Below are 18,693 nucleotides of genomic sequence, written 5' to 3'. Positions count from 1 at the left end.
TGAAGTTTGCTAAATTATCGTTCTTTTAAGTCTTCGCTTTTGCATGGAAAATAATTCAATAAATAAAGTAATTATATAGTAAAGAGAGAGGGAGAAAGAAATGGTTTGATTTAACTTGGTTTATGAGTTCGAAGATTTGTAAAGCGAAGTTCGTAGTAGATACATTCCATTTTCCTCTTTATTCAGCATTTACCCGGACACTGGATCAATGTTGCTTGACCCTACAAATATCAACATGCGATTTTATATTTATTGAATCTGGTAACAAGTGGTGGTGACCGGTGATTGGTGAATTGCTAAATTATTAATGGGTGGTGGGCTCTGTTTTTATTTTCACTTTACTGGAATAAAAAAGTGGAAGACTTGTTACATGCATTTTGCTTTTCAATTTTCTCATTTTGCTTTTCAAAACTCAAAATTCTGTTTCTTTCTTTGCGCCAAAAAGAGAAAAAAAAAATGTCAATCATCGGAGAGGCAATCCTTACGGCGTCGGTTGAGTTGCTGGTCAATAAGTTAGCTTCAGAGGGGATTCGGTTGTTTGCACGCCAACAGCAAATCCAGGCCGATCTAATGAAGTGGAAGAAGATGCTGGTGATGATCAAGGCGGTGCTTGATGATGCTGAGGAGAAGAAGACGGCTGATCAGTCTGTGAAGTTGTGGCTTGGCGAGCTTCAGAACTTGGCTTATGATGTTGAAGACTTGATGGATGAGTTTCAAACTGAGGCTTTGCGGAGGAAGTTGCTGCTTAGAAATAGAGATCCAGCTGCGGCTCTTGATCAACCCAGTAGCAGTCGTACAAGAACAAGTAAGTTTCGGAAGCTCATTCCTACTTGCTGCACCACTTTTACTCCACAATCGATTCAGTTTGATTACGCCATGATGTCCAAAATCAAAGAGATCAACGAAAGATTTCAAGCTATTGTAACACAGAAAGACTCGCTGGGTTTGAACGTAAGTTCAGCTGGGAGATCCAAAAAATCCAGTCAAAGGCTACCCACAACCTCTTTGGTGAATAAAACGGAAGTATATGGCAGAGAAATAGAAAAGAAGCAGGTTATTGATTTGTTGTTGAGGGATGATTTAAGAAATGATGGTGGATTCTCTGTTGTACCGATTGTAGGTATGGGTGGGCTGGGCAAAACCACTCTTGCTCGGCATGTCTATAATGATGATCGAGTGCAGGATCATTTTGATCTCAAGACATGGACTTGTGTGTCTGATGATTTCGATGTTATCAGGCTAACGAAAGCAATCTTGACATCGATTGTTGCTGGCCAAAATGTGGATAATCACGACTTAAATAAGCTTCAAGTGGAGCTAAATAAGCAACTATCTGGAAAGAAATTTTTACTTGTTTTAGATGACGTCTGGAACGAGAATTACAATTATTGGGTTGAATTCAGCCGTCCATTTGAAGCCGGTGCACAGGGAAGTAAGATTATCGTCACTACTCGCAATCACGAGGTTGCAGAAATCATGGGGACTGTTCCACCTCATCCATTAAAAGAATTGTCAGATAATGATTGTCTAGCTATATTCGCTCAACATTCTCTGGGGCCACGTGAGTTATTGGACGAAATTGGCAAGAAGCTAGTGAGCAAATGCGGTGGCTTGCCCTTGGCTGCACAAACACTTGGTGGACTTTTACGTGGCAAACATGACAGACGTGTATGGGAAGGTGTGCTCAGTAGCAAGATATGGGAATTACCAGAAGAGAGATGTGGCATTATACCAGCCCTTGCAGTGAGCTATTATTATCTTCCTCCAACTTTGAGACAATGCTTTGCATACTGCTCATTGTTACCAAAGGATTATGAATTTGAAGAGGAGGAGATAATTTTATTATGGTGTGCCTCGGGTTTCTTGGATCACAAAGAGAGTGAAAATCCTAGTGAAGATTTAGGTCGTGATTTCTTTAAAGAGCTGTATTCAAGATCTTTTTTCCAGCAATCAAGCAACAATACATCACGATTTGTGATGCACGATCTTATCAACGACCTTGCTAAATGGGCTGCAGGGGAAATACACTTTACAATGGAGAATACCTCGGAGGTTAACAAGCAGCAAAGTTTTTCCAAAAATCTTCGTCATCTATCATACATTGGTGGAGCATGTGATGGCGTTAAAAGGTTTGGGAACTTGGTTGATATCCAACACTTACGAACTTTTTTACCAGTAATGTTGTCAAATAGTTCCCCTGGATACTTGGCTCGTAGCATTCTTCGTAAGTTGCTCAAACTCCAACGCTTGAGGGTCTTCTCTTTATGTGGATATCACATCTCCAAGCTACCAGATTCTATTGGTGATTTGAGGTATTTAAGGTATCTTAATTTGTCTGGAACTGGTATTAGAACATTGCCGGAATCAGTCAACAAGCTTTACAATTTGCACACACTTCTATTGAATGATTGTCATCAACTAAAGAAGCTGTGTGCAGACATGGAAGACCTCATCAGATTGCATCATCTAAAAAATTCAAATACACATTCATTGGAGGAAATGCCACTAGGAATTGGTAAGCTGACTTGTCTTCAGACGTTGTGTAATTTTGTTGTGGGAAAAGACAGTGGTTCCGGGTTACGAGAGCTAAAGTCGTTGATGCATCTTAAGGGGACACTTAACATTTCAAATTTGGAGAATGTAAAACACATTGTTGATGCCGAGGAGGCTCAATTGGATAGAAAGGAGAATCTTGAAGAATTATGGCTTCGATGGACTCGCAGTACTAATGGTTCAGCTTCAAGGGAGGCAGAAGCTGAAGAGGGCGTGTTTGACATGCTAAAACCTCATAAAAATCTGAAGCATTTTTGTATAAGTGGCTATGGAGGCACAAAATTTCCAACTTGGTTAGGAGATTCTTCATTCTCAAATTTAGTGGCCCTAAAATTTGAAGATTGTGGCATGTGTACTACCCTACCATCAGTCGGGCAACTACCCTCTCTAAAGCATCTTGCACTACGTAGAATGAGTAGAGTAAAGCGATTGGGTTCACAGTTCTATGGGAATGATTCTCCAGTTCCTTTTCGATGCTTGGAGACTCTTCGTTTTGAAAACATCCCAGAATGGGAAGACTGGATTCCTCATGGATCCAGTCAAGGAGTTGAAGGGTTTCCTAAATTGAGAGAGCTTCACATTTTAAGATGTTCTAAACTGAAAGGAACATTTCCAGACCACCTTCCTGCACTGGAGATGCTTTTTATTCAAGGATGTGAAGAATTGTCAGTTTCAGTTACGAGTCTTCCAGCTCTTTGCAAATTGGAAATTGGTGGATGTAAAAAGGTTGTGTGGAGAAGTGCAACTGATCATATAGGCTCACAGAATTCAGTGGTTTGTAAAGATGCATCAAAACAAGTGTTTCTCGCAGGGCCATTGAAGCTGCGACTACCAAAATTGGAAGAATTGGAGTTAAACAATATCCAAGAGCAATCATATATCTGGAAGAGTCATAACGGATTACTGCAAGACATTTGCTCTCTCAAAAGACTAACGATTGGATGGTGTCCCAAACTTCAATCCTTGGTGGCGGAGGAAGAGAAAGACCAACAACAGCAGCTCTGCGAGTTGTCAGGCAGACTTGAATATCTAGGATTGAGTCATTGCGAAGGCCTTGTGAAGCTGCCACAACCATCGCTCAGCCTCAGTTCCTTGAGGAAGATAGAAATCAGAAACTGCAGTTCCCTTGTTTCCTTTCCTGAGGTTGCTCTGCCTTCCAAGTTGAGGGAAATTAGGATTGACGGTTGTGATGCACTGAAATCGTTACCAGAGGCATGGATGTGCGACAACAATTCGTCTCTTGAGATCTTGTGTATTTTGCATTGCCAATTGTTGACATATATTGCTGGAGTCCAGCTACCACCGAGCCTTAAGAGGTTGGATATCTACGGTTGCAGTAATATAAGGACTTTGACAGTGGAAGGGGGCATCCAAAGTAGCAGCAGCAGAAGAAACTACACCTCATCTCTTCTTGAGAACTTGCTTGTTTTCAATTGTCCATCTCTGACATGTATATTTTCAAAAAACGAGTTACCTGCCAAGCTTGAGTCCCTTGAAGTTGGCAATCTACCTCCGTCTCTTAAGTTCCTTGAAGTTAATAGTTGTTCAAAGCTGGAGTCAATAGCAGAAAGGTTGGACAACAACACATCTCTTGAAAGAATCCGCATTTATTTTTGTGAAAATCTGAAAATTTTACCGAGTGGTTTACATAATCTCCGCCAGCTTCGAGAGATAAGGATATCGCTTTGCTCAAAGCTGGAGTCAATAGCAGAAAGGTTGGACAACAACACATCTCTTGAAAAAATCGACACTTCTGATTGTGAAAATCTGAAAATTTTACCGAGTGGTTTACATAATCTCCACCAGCTTCGAGAGATTATTTTATTTAGATGCGGAAATCTGGTGTCCTTTCCCGAAGGGGGATTGCCTTGTGCAAAACTCACGAGGCTGGAGATATCTTATTGTAAGAGACTACAGGCCTTACCCAAGGGATTACACAATCTGACCTCTCTTCAAGAATTAAGAATAATAGGAGGTGAGCTTCCAAGCCTTGAAGAAGATGGCCTTCCCACTAACCTTCGTTCACTAGAGATTGATGGCAATATGGAGATTTGGAAGTCAATGATTGAGCGGGGACGGGGATTTCACAGATTCTCTTCTCTGCGAAAACTTGCAATCAGAGGGTGTGATGACGGCATGGTGTCATTTCCACCAGAGCCACAGGACATAAGATTGGGGAACGCGCTTCCTCTTCCTGCCTCTCTAACATCTCTGGGGATTTCTAGATTTCCAAATCTGGAACGCCTATCTTCTTCAATTGTTGATCTTCAAAACCTCACTGAATTGATAATTGAGGATTGTCCCAAGCTCAAATACTTTCCGGAGAAGGGCCTGCCTTCCTCACTTTTGCGATTACGGATTGAGAGATGTCCGTTGATAGGAGAGAAGTGCAGAAAGGATGGAGGACGATATCGGGACTTGCTAACCCATATACCTTATGTATGGGGCTTTGAGGTTTCCACGACTGAAATATTTTATTATTAGTAACTTTTTTTAAAAAAATTGGGTTTGTATGTCATGTAATTTCAAATCTCAATTGAAAACTGTTTTAAATTAATATCGTTCGGTGTCGGTGATTAATGGGCTTTTGAAATAAAAAGAAAAATGATGAGTAGAACAATGGGCTCGTATTATTTAGCAGAGGAAGAATCTATTAATTAATGAATTAATTAATTTCCTATGCCTATCTCATTCTCAGACGTTGAAATAAACTTCGGTTTCTATTGTTTCTTCCTTCCGCTGTACGGTTATCTATGCATAATATTTCTCTTCATCAAGACTTCGGCAAAAATTGTTAATGTTCTTCTTTCGTTGTGTTTGTATACCAACAATGCTAACAAATATCAATTGACCAAGTAAATTAAATTTGGTTAATTAATACTAAACCGACCACAATTTGCAACACTTTATTACATAATCTTCGTACATATACATCGTCATCAAATCCCATAACAACAAAAACATAAAATCAAAAGAAAACAAGAACATGCCATACAATAAAATCAATAAAATATCAAAAATGAAAAGAATATTATAACGCCAAGTATTATATCAATAAACCAAGCATCTTAATGCCTATATTAATGAATTAATTTTTTATTGAGTGTGAATGCGCAATGGCTATCTCTTTCTCAGCTGTTGAAATTAACTTCATTTTGCTGTACGGTTTTATATATATATATATATATATATATATATATATATATATATATATATATATATATAATTCTTGTTAAATACTGGAATGGTTGATGAAATGGATTCTTAAACATGAATTTGCATCATGTTACCTAAAATAGGTTCATATTGTCCTTGACATTGGGTACAAAATTAAGATACCAACACGAACACAAAAGGAAACATGACAAAAGTACTCTTAACGTTATCTGAATTTTGGATATTAAACATTATATCCATATCAACAATCTCAAACTAACTAAAAGGATTATGATACCCATTAGATAGAAATTCACATTACAGTTTATCCAGCAACTAACAGAGAAAACCGCTTGGGAATCGGGATTTCTCCAGTATTAAGTGAGGAAAGAATATTCAGATTGTGTCCTACAACTACATCAAAAGACAAAAACTCCCGAAAGATTTCTGAATGCACATATCAGTAAGCTTCTGATTACAATATCAATGTATCAAAAAAAAAAAAACAACTAAAGAGAGAAGGCCATAAAAACAGAGTACATTATTTGTCACATAAAAATAGTACATAGCTCATTCACAGCTCTTATGTTCGCATATAACTCACTGTTAGCTAAGTCGTTGTCTGGCCATAATTGACATAAGAGCTCAACAGTACCACAATACAAAATTTGATGAATAGTTGCTTGATCGGGAAGTCTAACTTTGTACTTATAATAAGATATTTTCATAAGACTTCGTTAAAGATTGTTTTCTAATTAATTTCACACAACACAACTCTACAGAAAATTAACTAAAACTAAATGAAGTATCCAGGTTGTAATTAGCTGTTGATCAAAGGAAAAAAAAAAAGAAACAAATGAATTTGTAAGGGGTACTACAATACGTATATGAATTTGTTAAGAGTTCTTTATCATGATAAAATTTAATTATATGTCCTTCCTATTTTCTCTACAAAGACTTGCAATGTAGATTACATGTTTGTTATGAGATTTATTGGAGTGAATTGTTGTTTTTGTGATTATCAAATAATATACTTGAGAACTAATTCTCTTTATATATATAAAATTGAATTTATTTTTAGTGTACGAGAGTTTGAGGTTCATTAGGGGCATATGCTCATTAATGGTTGGTTTGTTAAGTGAACTGACAAGGGCAATTTATCAAAAGCACTTTATTACGTCATCTTCATGCATGTAGTGATGTATACTATCTCCAAATCCCATAACAACAAAAACAGTCAAACAGAAAATCAAAAGGAAACAGCATCCCGCAATGCCAAAAAAAATCAGAAACAAAAATCAAACAAAGCAAATCAAAAGCATTTGCTTGTGATGTCATGATCAAGAATGCTGCTGCCATAACAAGAAATGGCATTGCAAGAGTGCAGAATGCCATGTGTAAGAATGAGAAGAACATTGCAGCTAGACATAATTTAACCGGCTATTAATGCACTTTGTTCCTGTATTTTTCTAAGTTTGAATATTTATAAAATTCAAAATTGATATTCAATGGATAAGGTTTCTCATCCCTAAAATTTTATTTAAAGAAAAAAAAAACCAATCTAAGAGAAAGGAATACAAACTGTAGGACCATTGCAAAGATCCTAGAGTAAGAGGAAATTTTGTAACTAGCTTGGCGTTGTTTACAAAGTAACTTCAATAACTAAAAGGAAAAAAAATAAATAAAGCACAACATGTGCCATCAGTGAAATTAGCTTTTTTTTTTTTGGTTTAAACCACCTGATTTCCGGTGACCGCATTGGACCCCAACTAATTCGGATTTGGGGTGTAGTCACAGTTAAGGCTCTTTACCCCTCCCAAATAGTGTGTTTAGTGGGGATCGAACCCGAGAGCTCTTCCCACTTACCCAGCCTGCGTTGCCAACTGAGCCACAACCGTTTGGTAGTGAAATTAGCTTTTATTCTTTGTTAAAGTGGAATCTATTTGGTAATTAGACACGTGCTTATATGTAGTAGCTAACATTCTATAGTAGTCGTAATAGCAGACAGTGCGTCTTTTCAAAAAAAAAGGCGACATTCTTTTTTGAAATAATATGTGTATAATGGTAAATATCTACTATGTTTTCTTCTGTTTATCTGCTCTGCCAACTTGTAGGTCTTCATTATTTTTCTATTTTCCTCGCCTTTTTTAAATCTCAAGCTTGTCAAATATTTTAGCAATTACTTTGTAAAAATTAAAAGTTCATGTTTCCTTCACTAGCATTGCGTTCAATTACTTTGCCTTCACAAACTAAACCAAACAAAAAATTTTTCCTTTAGCAAATCTCTTTCAAAAAATTCCTATTTTACTATAAGACTCTCTTAATATATGAATTAATAATTACATAATTCAAAACTAAATTTATATTACGTATTTGTGGCCTTTATAAAATATGCTGTGGTTCTTGTAATTGATTTTGACTTATTTCAAACTACTTATAAAATATCCAATCTACTTAGTGGCCAATAGTACATAAAATAGACATAAAAATGGATGGCCATCTAATTCCCCATGACCTACAGCAAAATTAAATAAGGAACTCCATTACCATCAATTCTACGTTTTATCATGCATTTTCTATACACTATTAATCGTTTGAGCTTATAAACTAAGAATCAAAACATAGATTCTTTTCCAGCTACTGTTTTTCACTTCAGATTTGTGACTGATTTTCAGCTTCATCTTTTAGGGCATATGACATCCCAATATACGTATGTGACCAAGCTACTTCGTGGCCAACAGTACATAAAATAGACATAAAATGGATGGCCATCTGATTCCCCATGACCTATAGCAAAATTAAATAAGCAACTCCAATACCATCAATTCTGCGCTTTAGTTTCAAGTTGGAAAATAGTGAAACTAGAGGCTCAGTTGATTTAATTTTGTGTATATTTAATAAAGAAAAAATAGAACCAGCATGGTCGCTAGACACAGTTTAACTGGTGCTGTGAAGGCATTTTGTTTCTGCAGTTTTCTAAGTTTGAATAATAATAAAATTCAAAGTTGGTATTCAATGGGTAAGGTTTCTCATGGCTGAAATTTTGTTTAAAGAAAAAACTAGTCCTACATAAAGGAATACAAATAGTAGGACCATTCAAAAGATCCTAGAGCAAGAGGAAATTTTGTAATCAGCTTGGAGCAGTTTGCAAGGCAACTTCAATAACAAAAAGAAAATAAAAGAAAAGAAAGCACAACAGGGGTAACAATGAAATTAGCTTTTATTCGTTGTTAAAGTGGAATTTATTTGATAATTTGACTCGTGCATATGTAATAGGTAACATGCTATAGTAGTAATAGGAGACCGTGCTTCTTCTTTGTCTTAAAAAAAAAAAATCGCAACATTCGATTTTTGAAAAATAAAAAATAAAAAATATATGTATAATGGTAAATAAAAAATATATGTCTTCATTATTTGTCTATTGCCCCAATTTTTTTAGCATTTTAGCAATTACTTTTTCAAAATCGGAAGTTTGTATTTCCTTCAATTGCGTTGCTTCCAATTACTTCAGCCTTCACAAACTAAACCAAGCTAAAGTTGTTCCCTAAGCAAATCTCTTTTTAAAAAAATTCTATTTTTCTATTGGACTCTTTTACTATACAAATTCATAATTTCCTAATTTGAAACTAAATTTATATTATATGTATTTATAACTTTTGCAGAATATGTTCTTATTATTGTTCTTGTAATTGATTTTGATATATCTCATCTCTAATATTGTTTGTATACAGAATTTTCAACATTCTCTAAGAGTATTAGATCAGAATTAATTCAACTTCTGTTTAATATGTAGTTACAAATTGGTTAGTGAAGTGATAAAATAAACTCAAAGCATTGCATATATATCTCTTTTAATTGTCAAACTATTTTCTTCCAAACAATGTTAAATTTTTATAGCATCATTTTATTGTCAAATATCTTTCAGTAAATACATATTTCATTATTACATGATCAACATTTGTTCTCTATCAATTCTCATCACACGCCACATCGATATCATTCCTTATTATTCTTTCTTTCTATTTTAAACCAACTCAAATCAATTACATCTTCTTTATGAAATTTTATAAAATTATGAAATCAATGTTTTTAATCTCATATCATCATGGTGATGGTACCATCCACGCCAGTAGCATTAATGTAGTCATGTAGGAATATTTTCTCTGTTGTCGTGGCTATTGCACGAAGAATTAAATTGATTAGTTATTTCCTATGTTCTGTTTATTTGATCTGCTTAACTTGTAGTGTGAGTTGTTGGACACCTGGCTGTTGAGGTGTTTTCTAAAAAGAAGTTTACAGTATGTGGACCAACATTTTATTGATTTTAATTTTGCCACGTTTAGAGAAACAAGTGCTAGCTGTTAGATGGTATGATGACTAATTATAACTACCATCATTTCATCTTTGATAGAAAGATGAAATATAAGGAAATGGTTTACAATAGTTTTGGTCCCTGAGGGCTTGTAATAAAAAGAAAATATATACTACACCATCACTACTAATTATAGAGACTTCAGAAGTGTCAAAATCAAAAGCAAACAGTTGCATATGACACATCAATGGTTGGAGATTCGATTCTAAACTTCCGCTCTTAATTTTTATGGGCATGTTATGTTTGTAGGTGGAAATCATACTTAACTATGCTTACATTTGGTATTAGAGAATGTTATACCTCTGTCTTGATGTGTTTCAGTTCTTTGTGATACATGCCAAAAAAATACCCGAATTTTTTTTCATAAACTTAAAGTCATTTTTACATGATGTTGTGATTATAACCATTGTAAATCATTAGGAAATGGATTCCTAACAGTTTTGGAGTTTGAAACATTTAATTTGGTGTTGGTGGTTAATCATAAATAGAGTCGGGTCTGTAATACGGGTCATTCGGGTTGAATATGAAGCAGTATAGACCCGACTGGAGGTTGAAGATGAATATGGATGACATGTCATTTAATAGAGATGATGTAAACGCCATGTTGTATTGTCATCTGCAATAGTACATTATGTCATTTGAGTTTATAATATACAGCCTATGTGTCATCAGAATATTTTATGCGATGACATGTCATCCATTTGTTACACAACTGTAGTTTGTTTCTGTACGACATGTCATTAGAGTGTGTAAATGTTAAACGACATGTCATATGTTCTTGCTCAACTTTGTGAATTTAGGTCTTTAGAACATAAATTTGGGGTGTTTTTAATGTATTTGACTCTTCGTTATATAGTCCACATATAAATATCACTATGATAATGTCGTTAAAATTTGTACACATTTTTTTTATCTAGTTGTTGACGCATGCAATTTCGAATGAATAATTATGATGTTTAAAAATAAAATAAAAATGTCAAGTGATCTAATATAATTTTAATTAATTAGGGAGTGGCCACAGCATCCTTAGTTATGCAAAATTATATATTAAGTATTTTTAGATCACATATAATATAATGGCATTAATTGTGATTAAACATATTTAATATAATGTATTTTTTTCCTCAAGAATTTATATTATATTTGTATGCTTAATGAGGATAAAATATCAAACTATTTTCTTAATGTACCCATATGAATTAAGAATTCGAATATGATTTGAAAGTTTTATCATAAAGACATATGTGAATCTACTTGAATTAGAACTTTAGCTCATAGGTAAGTTTTATGTTATTTGATTCATATTTTGTAACATGATATCTCTATATTGGCCTAAATTAATAATATAAGCATGCGTTTTAATTTAATACAGTTGTACAACCTGCGAGTTTTTTCTGAAATTAAGTGTGACATTCTCGAGTTAAATGATTATAATTATAAAGTTTGGAAGGAGAGAATTCTTCTTCATTTAGGTTGGATGGATATTGATTATGCTATTCAGAAAGACGAACCACTTATTCATGATAACAGCACTGAAGTCGATATTGCTCTTTATGACAAATGGGAGCGATCTAATAGCCTCAGTGTGATAAAGACCACAATCTCCACTACTATTAATGGTTCAGTCAATCAGCATAATGATGTCCGGGCATTACTGAAGGTAATTGATGAGCAATTTGTAATTTCAGATAAGGCACTTGCAAGCACCCTAATAATGAAGTTTTCATCTATGAAGTTCACAAGTATTAGAGGTGTGCGTGAGCACATTATGCAAATGAGGGACATTGCAGCTCAGTTGAAACTTCTTAAAGTTGATATGTCCAAAACCTATCTTGTGCATTACATACTGAATACACTTCTACAATAGTATAGACCCTTCAAAATTTCATATAACACTTATAAGGATAAATGGTCAATTAATGAACTAATGACCATGTGTGTTTAAGAGGAAACGAGGCTGATAATGGAAGTTGGTGAAGGTGCATATACTGTAACACAAGGAAAGAACAAGCTTCAAGCCAAAAAGAAAGAGAAAGGCAAAATACCTCTCTATGAAGAAATTAAAAAACAATCTAAGTGCTTTTTCTGCAAAAAGAAAGGACACATGAAGAAGGATTGCCCCAAATTTCAGAAATGGCTTGAGAAGAAAGGTAAATCAATCTCTTTTGTTTGTTATGAATCTAATATGGTTGATGTTAATCATAACACATGGTGGATTGACTCTGGTTCTACAATCCATGTAACAAATACCTTACATGGTTTGCAAAACCTAAGGAAGCCAGTGAGAAGTGAGCAATGCATCTTTTTTAGAAACAATGCGCTCACATGTGGAGGCAATTGGAACATGCGGTTTGATTTTAAGCAGTGGTTTTGTTTTATTTTTGGAAAAGACATTTTATGTTCCAAGTTTTTCTAGAAACTTGGTTTCAGTTTCTAGACTTGTACCACTCGATTTTTCTTTTAACATTTCAAATAAGTTATGTAATGTATATTGTAAATCTAAACTTGTTGGAAATGGTACATTGTTTGATGGTCTTTTTCATCTTAATTTGCAAAACAATACTTTTTATACTTCAATGCATGTTCATGCTGGTATTAAAAGATGTGTTATAAATGAAAATTCCTTTATTTTGTGGCATCAGAGACTCGATTATATCTCCATAGAAAGAATTAAAAGATTAGTAAATGATAGAGTACTTAATACTTTACATTTTATTGATTTTGATACTTGTATGGACTGCATAAAAGGAAAGCAGACCAACAAGAGAAATAAAGGTGCTCAGAGGAGTTCAGAAATATTAGAAATCATACATTCATATATTTGTAGTTCAGACATAGACTCATATGGTCAAAATTACTTCATCTCTTTTATAGATGATTACTCACGATATATGTATCTCTACTTACTCAATAATAAAAGTGAAGCATTAGATGCTTTTAAGGTATTTAAAGCAGAAATAGAGAAACAATGTGGAAAGTAAATTAAGATCGTGAGAACAGATAGAGGTGGGGAATATTATGGTAGATACATTGAGGATGGCCAAGCACCTAGTCCATTTGTAAAGTTTCTTCAACAACATGGAATAATTGCCCAATACACTATGCTTGGTTCTCCATACCAAAATGGTGTAGCAGAAAGAAGAAATCAAACTTTGCTGGACATGGTGTGCAGTATGCTTAATAGCTCTGAGCTTCCTATATCCTTGTGAATTGAAGCTCTAAAGACGGGTGTGTGTATATTAAACCGAGTTCCAACTAAGGCGGTCTCTAAAACGCCATTTGAATTATGGAAAGGTTGGAAACCGAGTTTGCAACATATACGTGTTTGGGGATGCCCATCTAAAGTAAGAATCTATAATTCATAAGAAAATAAGCTGGACCCAAGGACCATTAGTGGGTATTTCATTAGATATGTTGAAAGGTCTAAAGGGTACAAATTTTACTGTCCATCTCATAGCACTAGGATTGTAGAATCAAGAAATGCAAAATTTCTTGAAAATGACTTGATCAATGGGAGCAATCGAATTTAGAATATTATTTTTAAGAAAAATCATTTACATGCTCAACCTTCCACCTCAAGTGATAGACTGATTGTCGTTCACAACACTCCTCAAGTTCAAACAAGTGTCGTGCAACCAATTGTTGAAGTTCCACAATTTGCTGATAACAATCCAGTAGATCAAGCTATTCAAGAATTACTAGAAACCCTTGAACAACCAATTGAACAATATGCTCCTCAGGAGAATCTTGTTCCAACATTAATAAGATCTACTAAAATAAAGAGACTAGCAATTTCTAGTAACTATATAGTGTATATGCAAGAATCTGATTATAATATTGGAGCCGAAAATGATCTTGAATCTTTTTCACATGCCATGAATTCCAAATAATCATATTTATGGTATAATACCATAAAGGAATAGATGAATTCTATATCATCCGACGGAGTCTAGGATCTTGTTGAGTTGCCTAATGGTGTAAAAGCCATATGATGTAAATGGCTCTTTAAGACAAAGAAAGACTCATTGGGCAACATTGAAATATATAAAGCAAGACTCGTTGCGAAATGATTCACTCAAATAGAATGAATCGATTACAAGGAGACTTTTTCTCCTTTATCAAAGAAAGATTTTTTTCGTATCATTATGGCATTAACTGCTAATTTTGATTTGGAACTACATCAAATGGATGTGAAAACAACATTCCTCAATGAAGATCTAAAGGAGTATGTTTATATAAAACAACCAGAAGGATTCTCCTCTAATGATGGTGAGCATTTGATATGCAGACTTAAGAAATCCATATATGAATTGAAACAAGCTTCCCGTCAGTGGTATTTAAAGTTCCATGATGTTATCCCTTCATTCGGATTTGTAGGGAACCTTATAGATCAATGTATATACCAAAAGGTCAGTGGGAGTAAAATTTGTTTTCTTATTCTATATATGGATGATATTTTACTTGCATCCAATAATAAAGGGTTGCTTTGTGAAATAAAACAATTTCTCTCTGAGAATTTTGACATGAAGGATATAAGTGATGCATCTTATGTCATAGGCATTAAGATCCATAGAGACAGATTTCGAGGAGTTTTAGGTCTGTTTTAAGAAACTTATATCAATAAGGTCTTGGAGAGATTTTAGATGAAAAATTGTTCACCTAATATAGCTCTTATTGTGAAGGGTGACATGTTCAATTTGAACCCATGCCCTAAAAATGATTTTGAAAGGGAACGAATGAAAAATATTCCATGTGCATCTGTTATTGGAAGCTTGATGTATGCTCAAGTCTGTACAAGACCTGACATTGCATTTGCTGTTGGAATCTTGGGAAGATATCAGAGTAATCTAGGTTTAGACCACTAGAAAGCTGTAAAGAAAGTAGTGAGGTACCTTCAAGGAACCAAGGATTACATGCTTATGTATAGACCAACTGATAATCTAGAGGTAATTGACTACTTCGATTCATACTTTTTTGGCTATGTTGATTCACGAAAATCAACATCAAGATATATTTTTGTGCTTGCCAGTAGAGCTATTTCTTGGAGAAGTATAAAGCAGACTTTGACTGATACTTCCATTATGGAGGTTGAGTTTGTTTCTTGTTTTGAGGCTACCTCGCATGGTGTGTGGTTGAAGAGTTTCATATATGGGATTAGAATTGTGGATTCAATCTCAAGGCCATTAAGAATATATTGTGACAATTCAGCTATAGTTTTCATGGCTAAAAATAACAAAAGCAGAAGTTAAAGTAAACACATCAACATTAAATATTTAGCCATCAGAGAACGTGTTAAAGAAAATAAAGTGGTCATTGAACACATTAACACTAAATTGATGATTGTTGATCCTTTAACAAAGGGCATGTCACCACAGAAGTTTAAGGATCATGTAGACCGAATGAGAGTTGGTTCCATCATATAATTTTCATTGTATATGCAATGTAATAATAAATTAGACTCTTGTTTATGTTTTTGTTTATTGTGATATTTTCTCGTCTTTATGTGCACATTCTTTTATATTGAGAAAATGTCAATTTTATTGGACCAAGAATAAACATAGGATTTATTCATTAAGTTAAGTTATCATTCGTGGTTGGATTTAAGAAAATAATTCATTGTAATACATGGAAGATAATACTTGTTCTTAGAGGACCTATCGCTATGATTCATGTATTATATTTCTTAAGTCTAAAAAAATTGGTATATGAAAATATCAAATCAAGTAAAATGTCTGGTCCAAGTGGGAGAATGTTGGACATCTGTCTGTTGAGGTGTTTTCTAAAAAGAAATTTACAGTATGTAGACCAACATCTTATTAAGTTTAATTTTACCACGTTTAGAGAAACAAGTGCCAACTGTTATAGGCATGTTATGTTTGTATTTGGAAATCATACTTAAGTATGCTTACATGAGCTTCTTTATTATTTGTCTATTTTCCCAATATTTCATAAATCTCAAACTTGTTGAATATTTTGATGCTTATTTTATAAAATTATAAGCTGCTATTTCCTCTATTGATACTTGATCCAAGCCATATCCTGTTAATCAGACACATGCATGCATGTGTGGATCTTGCCCCTTTTTTGCATTGACTGAAATTACTTCTCTCTCTCTCTCTCTCTCTTGTCTTCGTTTTATATCTTCTTTGAAAATGTTATCAAAATCACCCTTAGCTTATTTCACTTGTATTAATTTCTTGATAATTTCTGAAAAATTAATCTTTTGCTTTAGTCGTGCATGTGGAGTTGGTCGGACATGAATCGTGCTAATTCATGATATGAAGATTTGGAAGTTACTTGATATTCATAGTATGAAGATTTGGCAGTCATTGAGAATTGCAACATGTAGTTATTGATAGAATATATATAATTTTCCTGCAGCTGTTGATGGTATAAAATTTTCAGTGATACTTGAATGCAACATACGCAAGAAAACAGGAGAAAGAAGCTAGCTCTTACTAATTGGCACATTTTACTTAATGATGTGTGATAAATGTGGGACTCTAATAAATGTTTTGGAGATATAAAAAAATGAAAGGGCTGGCAGGCAACAGACGTCTCTGCACATAACTTATGGATTTCCAAAAACGACTCACTATCAACATTGCCACGTAATTTAATTTTGTGTTGTGTGCGTATACAAAAATTAATCAAACTCTTTTCGAAAAAATCATAAAAAAATGATGAAGTTAGCTTACATAGGGTTTGGGCTCTTTTCAATTTGTTGGATTCATTTTTTATTCGGATAGATTATGGTGGATTTGGTTGGATTTTAGTTCGCTAATGTCGCTGCCGTTTGTCATTGCTGCCACCGTTTGCCGTTTGTCGTTCAAGAGACAACAGTCTGGGGGTGTGGCTAGAGAGAGTTGGGCAGTTGAAATGAAGAGGATAATTTGAGGCAAAAAAAATTTATTTGGCTAGTTATGATAAGAAAATGTTTGAGGGGTTAAATTCAAAAAATTGAAAAGTTTTAGGGTTGATTGTGTAAATTTTTCCCAAATAATAATAATAGTTATTATTATAATAGCTTCCAATAATTCATTCAGATTTCAAGACAAAACAAGCACATCAATGGCAATACCTGTTGATGCAAGTTGATTACGTGGAATGAGCAAGGTGCCTTCTGTAGGTGTTCGTTTTGGGCATATAATATATCGTTTCGAAGCTTGCGACAATACAAAACCCAAAAAGCTTGCGTCGTTTTGCCATGTGGTCAAGTCAAAAATTCCACTTCTTTCTTGGTCTTTTTTTAGTTTTAAGTTATTTTGTTACTTTTCTTGCTTTTTTATGTTCTTTATCTTCTTTTTTTTTTAGATATTGGATTTGGGCGCTATTTTGTTTTCCTTAATTAGATTGAGAGAATTTCATTATAAAATAATACTTCAGATTTGCCTATTTTGGTAAATTTGATATACTTAGGGTTATAATGAGAAATTTTAGTTTTTCAAAATTATTCTAATAAAATTTTCATTATTTGAAAACCTAGTTTCTACTATCAATCAACATTTTAATGTTTCTACGTCGTCACATGTCATTCTGATTTAGATTCCTACAGTTTTAGTAAACATTTTAATTCTAATTATTATTTCAACTCATTCTAATTTCAGCTCATTTCGATTCTATCACATTCTGATTACTAATTGGTAAATACATTATTAATGACATATATATTGTTTCTTTTCTTTGATATTTTTTTCATATGGTGAAAGTTTAAGAGGATTGCTTGTTAAGGATAGGAGAGAGGAAAGGATGATGATGATGATGATGATGATAATGCTCTGTCACTTGGATTTTAGGCTTTCAATTTTTTTTAATTTAAAGGCTCAAAATCTGTCTAAATTTATATATAATATTTTTTTCTCTTAAACCTACCTCAATAATAATATAGGTTTATATATATATATATATCTAATTAATTGTTTTGGGATACAAAATGTTATTGATTGATCTAATATCCTCTTGGAGGTCCCAAAAATTGTAATTAAGAAAATAAATGAGTAAATTTATTGTGAATTTTTTCTTTTAGTCAATAGAATTTGGAGTAGCAAATGGATGGGCTGAGTCGAGTTTTGTCAAGCACAGGTCCTGATTTAAAAAAAGGCCCAGATCCTCATAGGCCTATCCAAATTTGTACATGCTGTACCAAGCCTCCACTTCCTAACATTTTAGATTTTTAATAGTTTATAAAATAAAGTAAAAGCCAAAAAGCACAAAACGAATAAGTTAAATTATATTAATTTTACCTCCATTAAACTAATTAAACAATAATATTTATCTAAAAAAATTGGCATGACCTCCTAAAAAAGGAATTTTATAAGAATTTACCACTTGTAAAATATAAATTTAAATGTTCAACATAGCACCCAAATAAAACCAAACAACAAAATTAAATTAACATCACATTGTAGTAAAAAAGAAAATCACAATATTATTTTGATAATATTAAATCATAATATTATTTTGCAAATTGAGCTTGAGATAATTATATCATGGATCAAAATATTTAGTTTTTAGTAAAATAACAAAAAATGCAAACATTTAATACTGTATTTTAACCTTTTTTTTCATCATCAAAATTTGTGTAAAAATTGAGAGGCTAAGATAGAGAGTAA

General features: G+C 33.6%; 1 protein-coding gene across 1 annotated transcript; it reads left to right on the top strand.

Moving 5' to 3' along the window:
• Positions 1-422: 422 nt before the first annotated feature.
• On the top strand, positions 423-5,037 carry LOC112097939 (putative disease resistance RPP13-like protein 1). The gene has a single exon (XM_024183532.1). The coding sequence runs from the start codon at positions 457-459 to the stop codon at positions 5,035-5,037; it is 4,581 nt and encodes a 1,526-aa protein (XP_024039300.1). The 5' UTR covers positions 423-456.
• The last annotated feature ends 13,656 nt before the right edge of the window (positions 5,038-18,693 follow it).

This window comes from Citrus clementina, unplaced genomic scaffold (genome assembly GCF_000493195.1).
Source record: "Citrus clementina cultivar Clemenules unplaced genomic scaffold, Citrus_clementina_v1.0 scaffold_5, whole genome shotgun sequence".
NCBI lineage: Eukaryota > Viridiplantae > Streptophyta > Magnoliopsida > Sapindales > Rutaceae > Citrus > Citrus x clementina.
The sequence above is the reverse complement of the archived record's forward strand: the minus strand, read 5'-3'. Positions and strand labels throughout refer to the sequence as shown.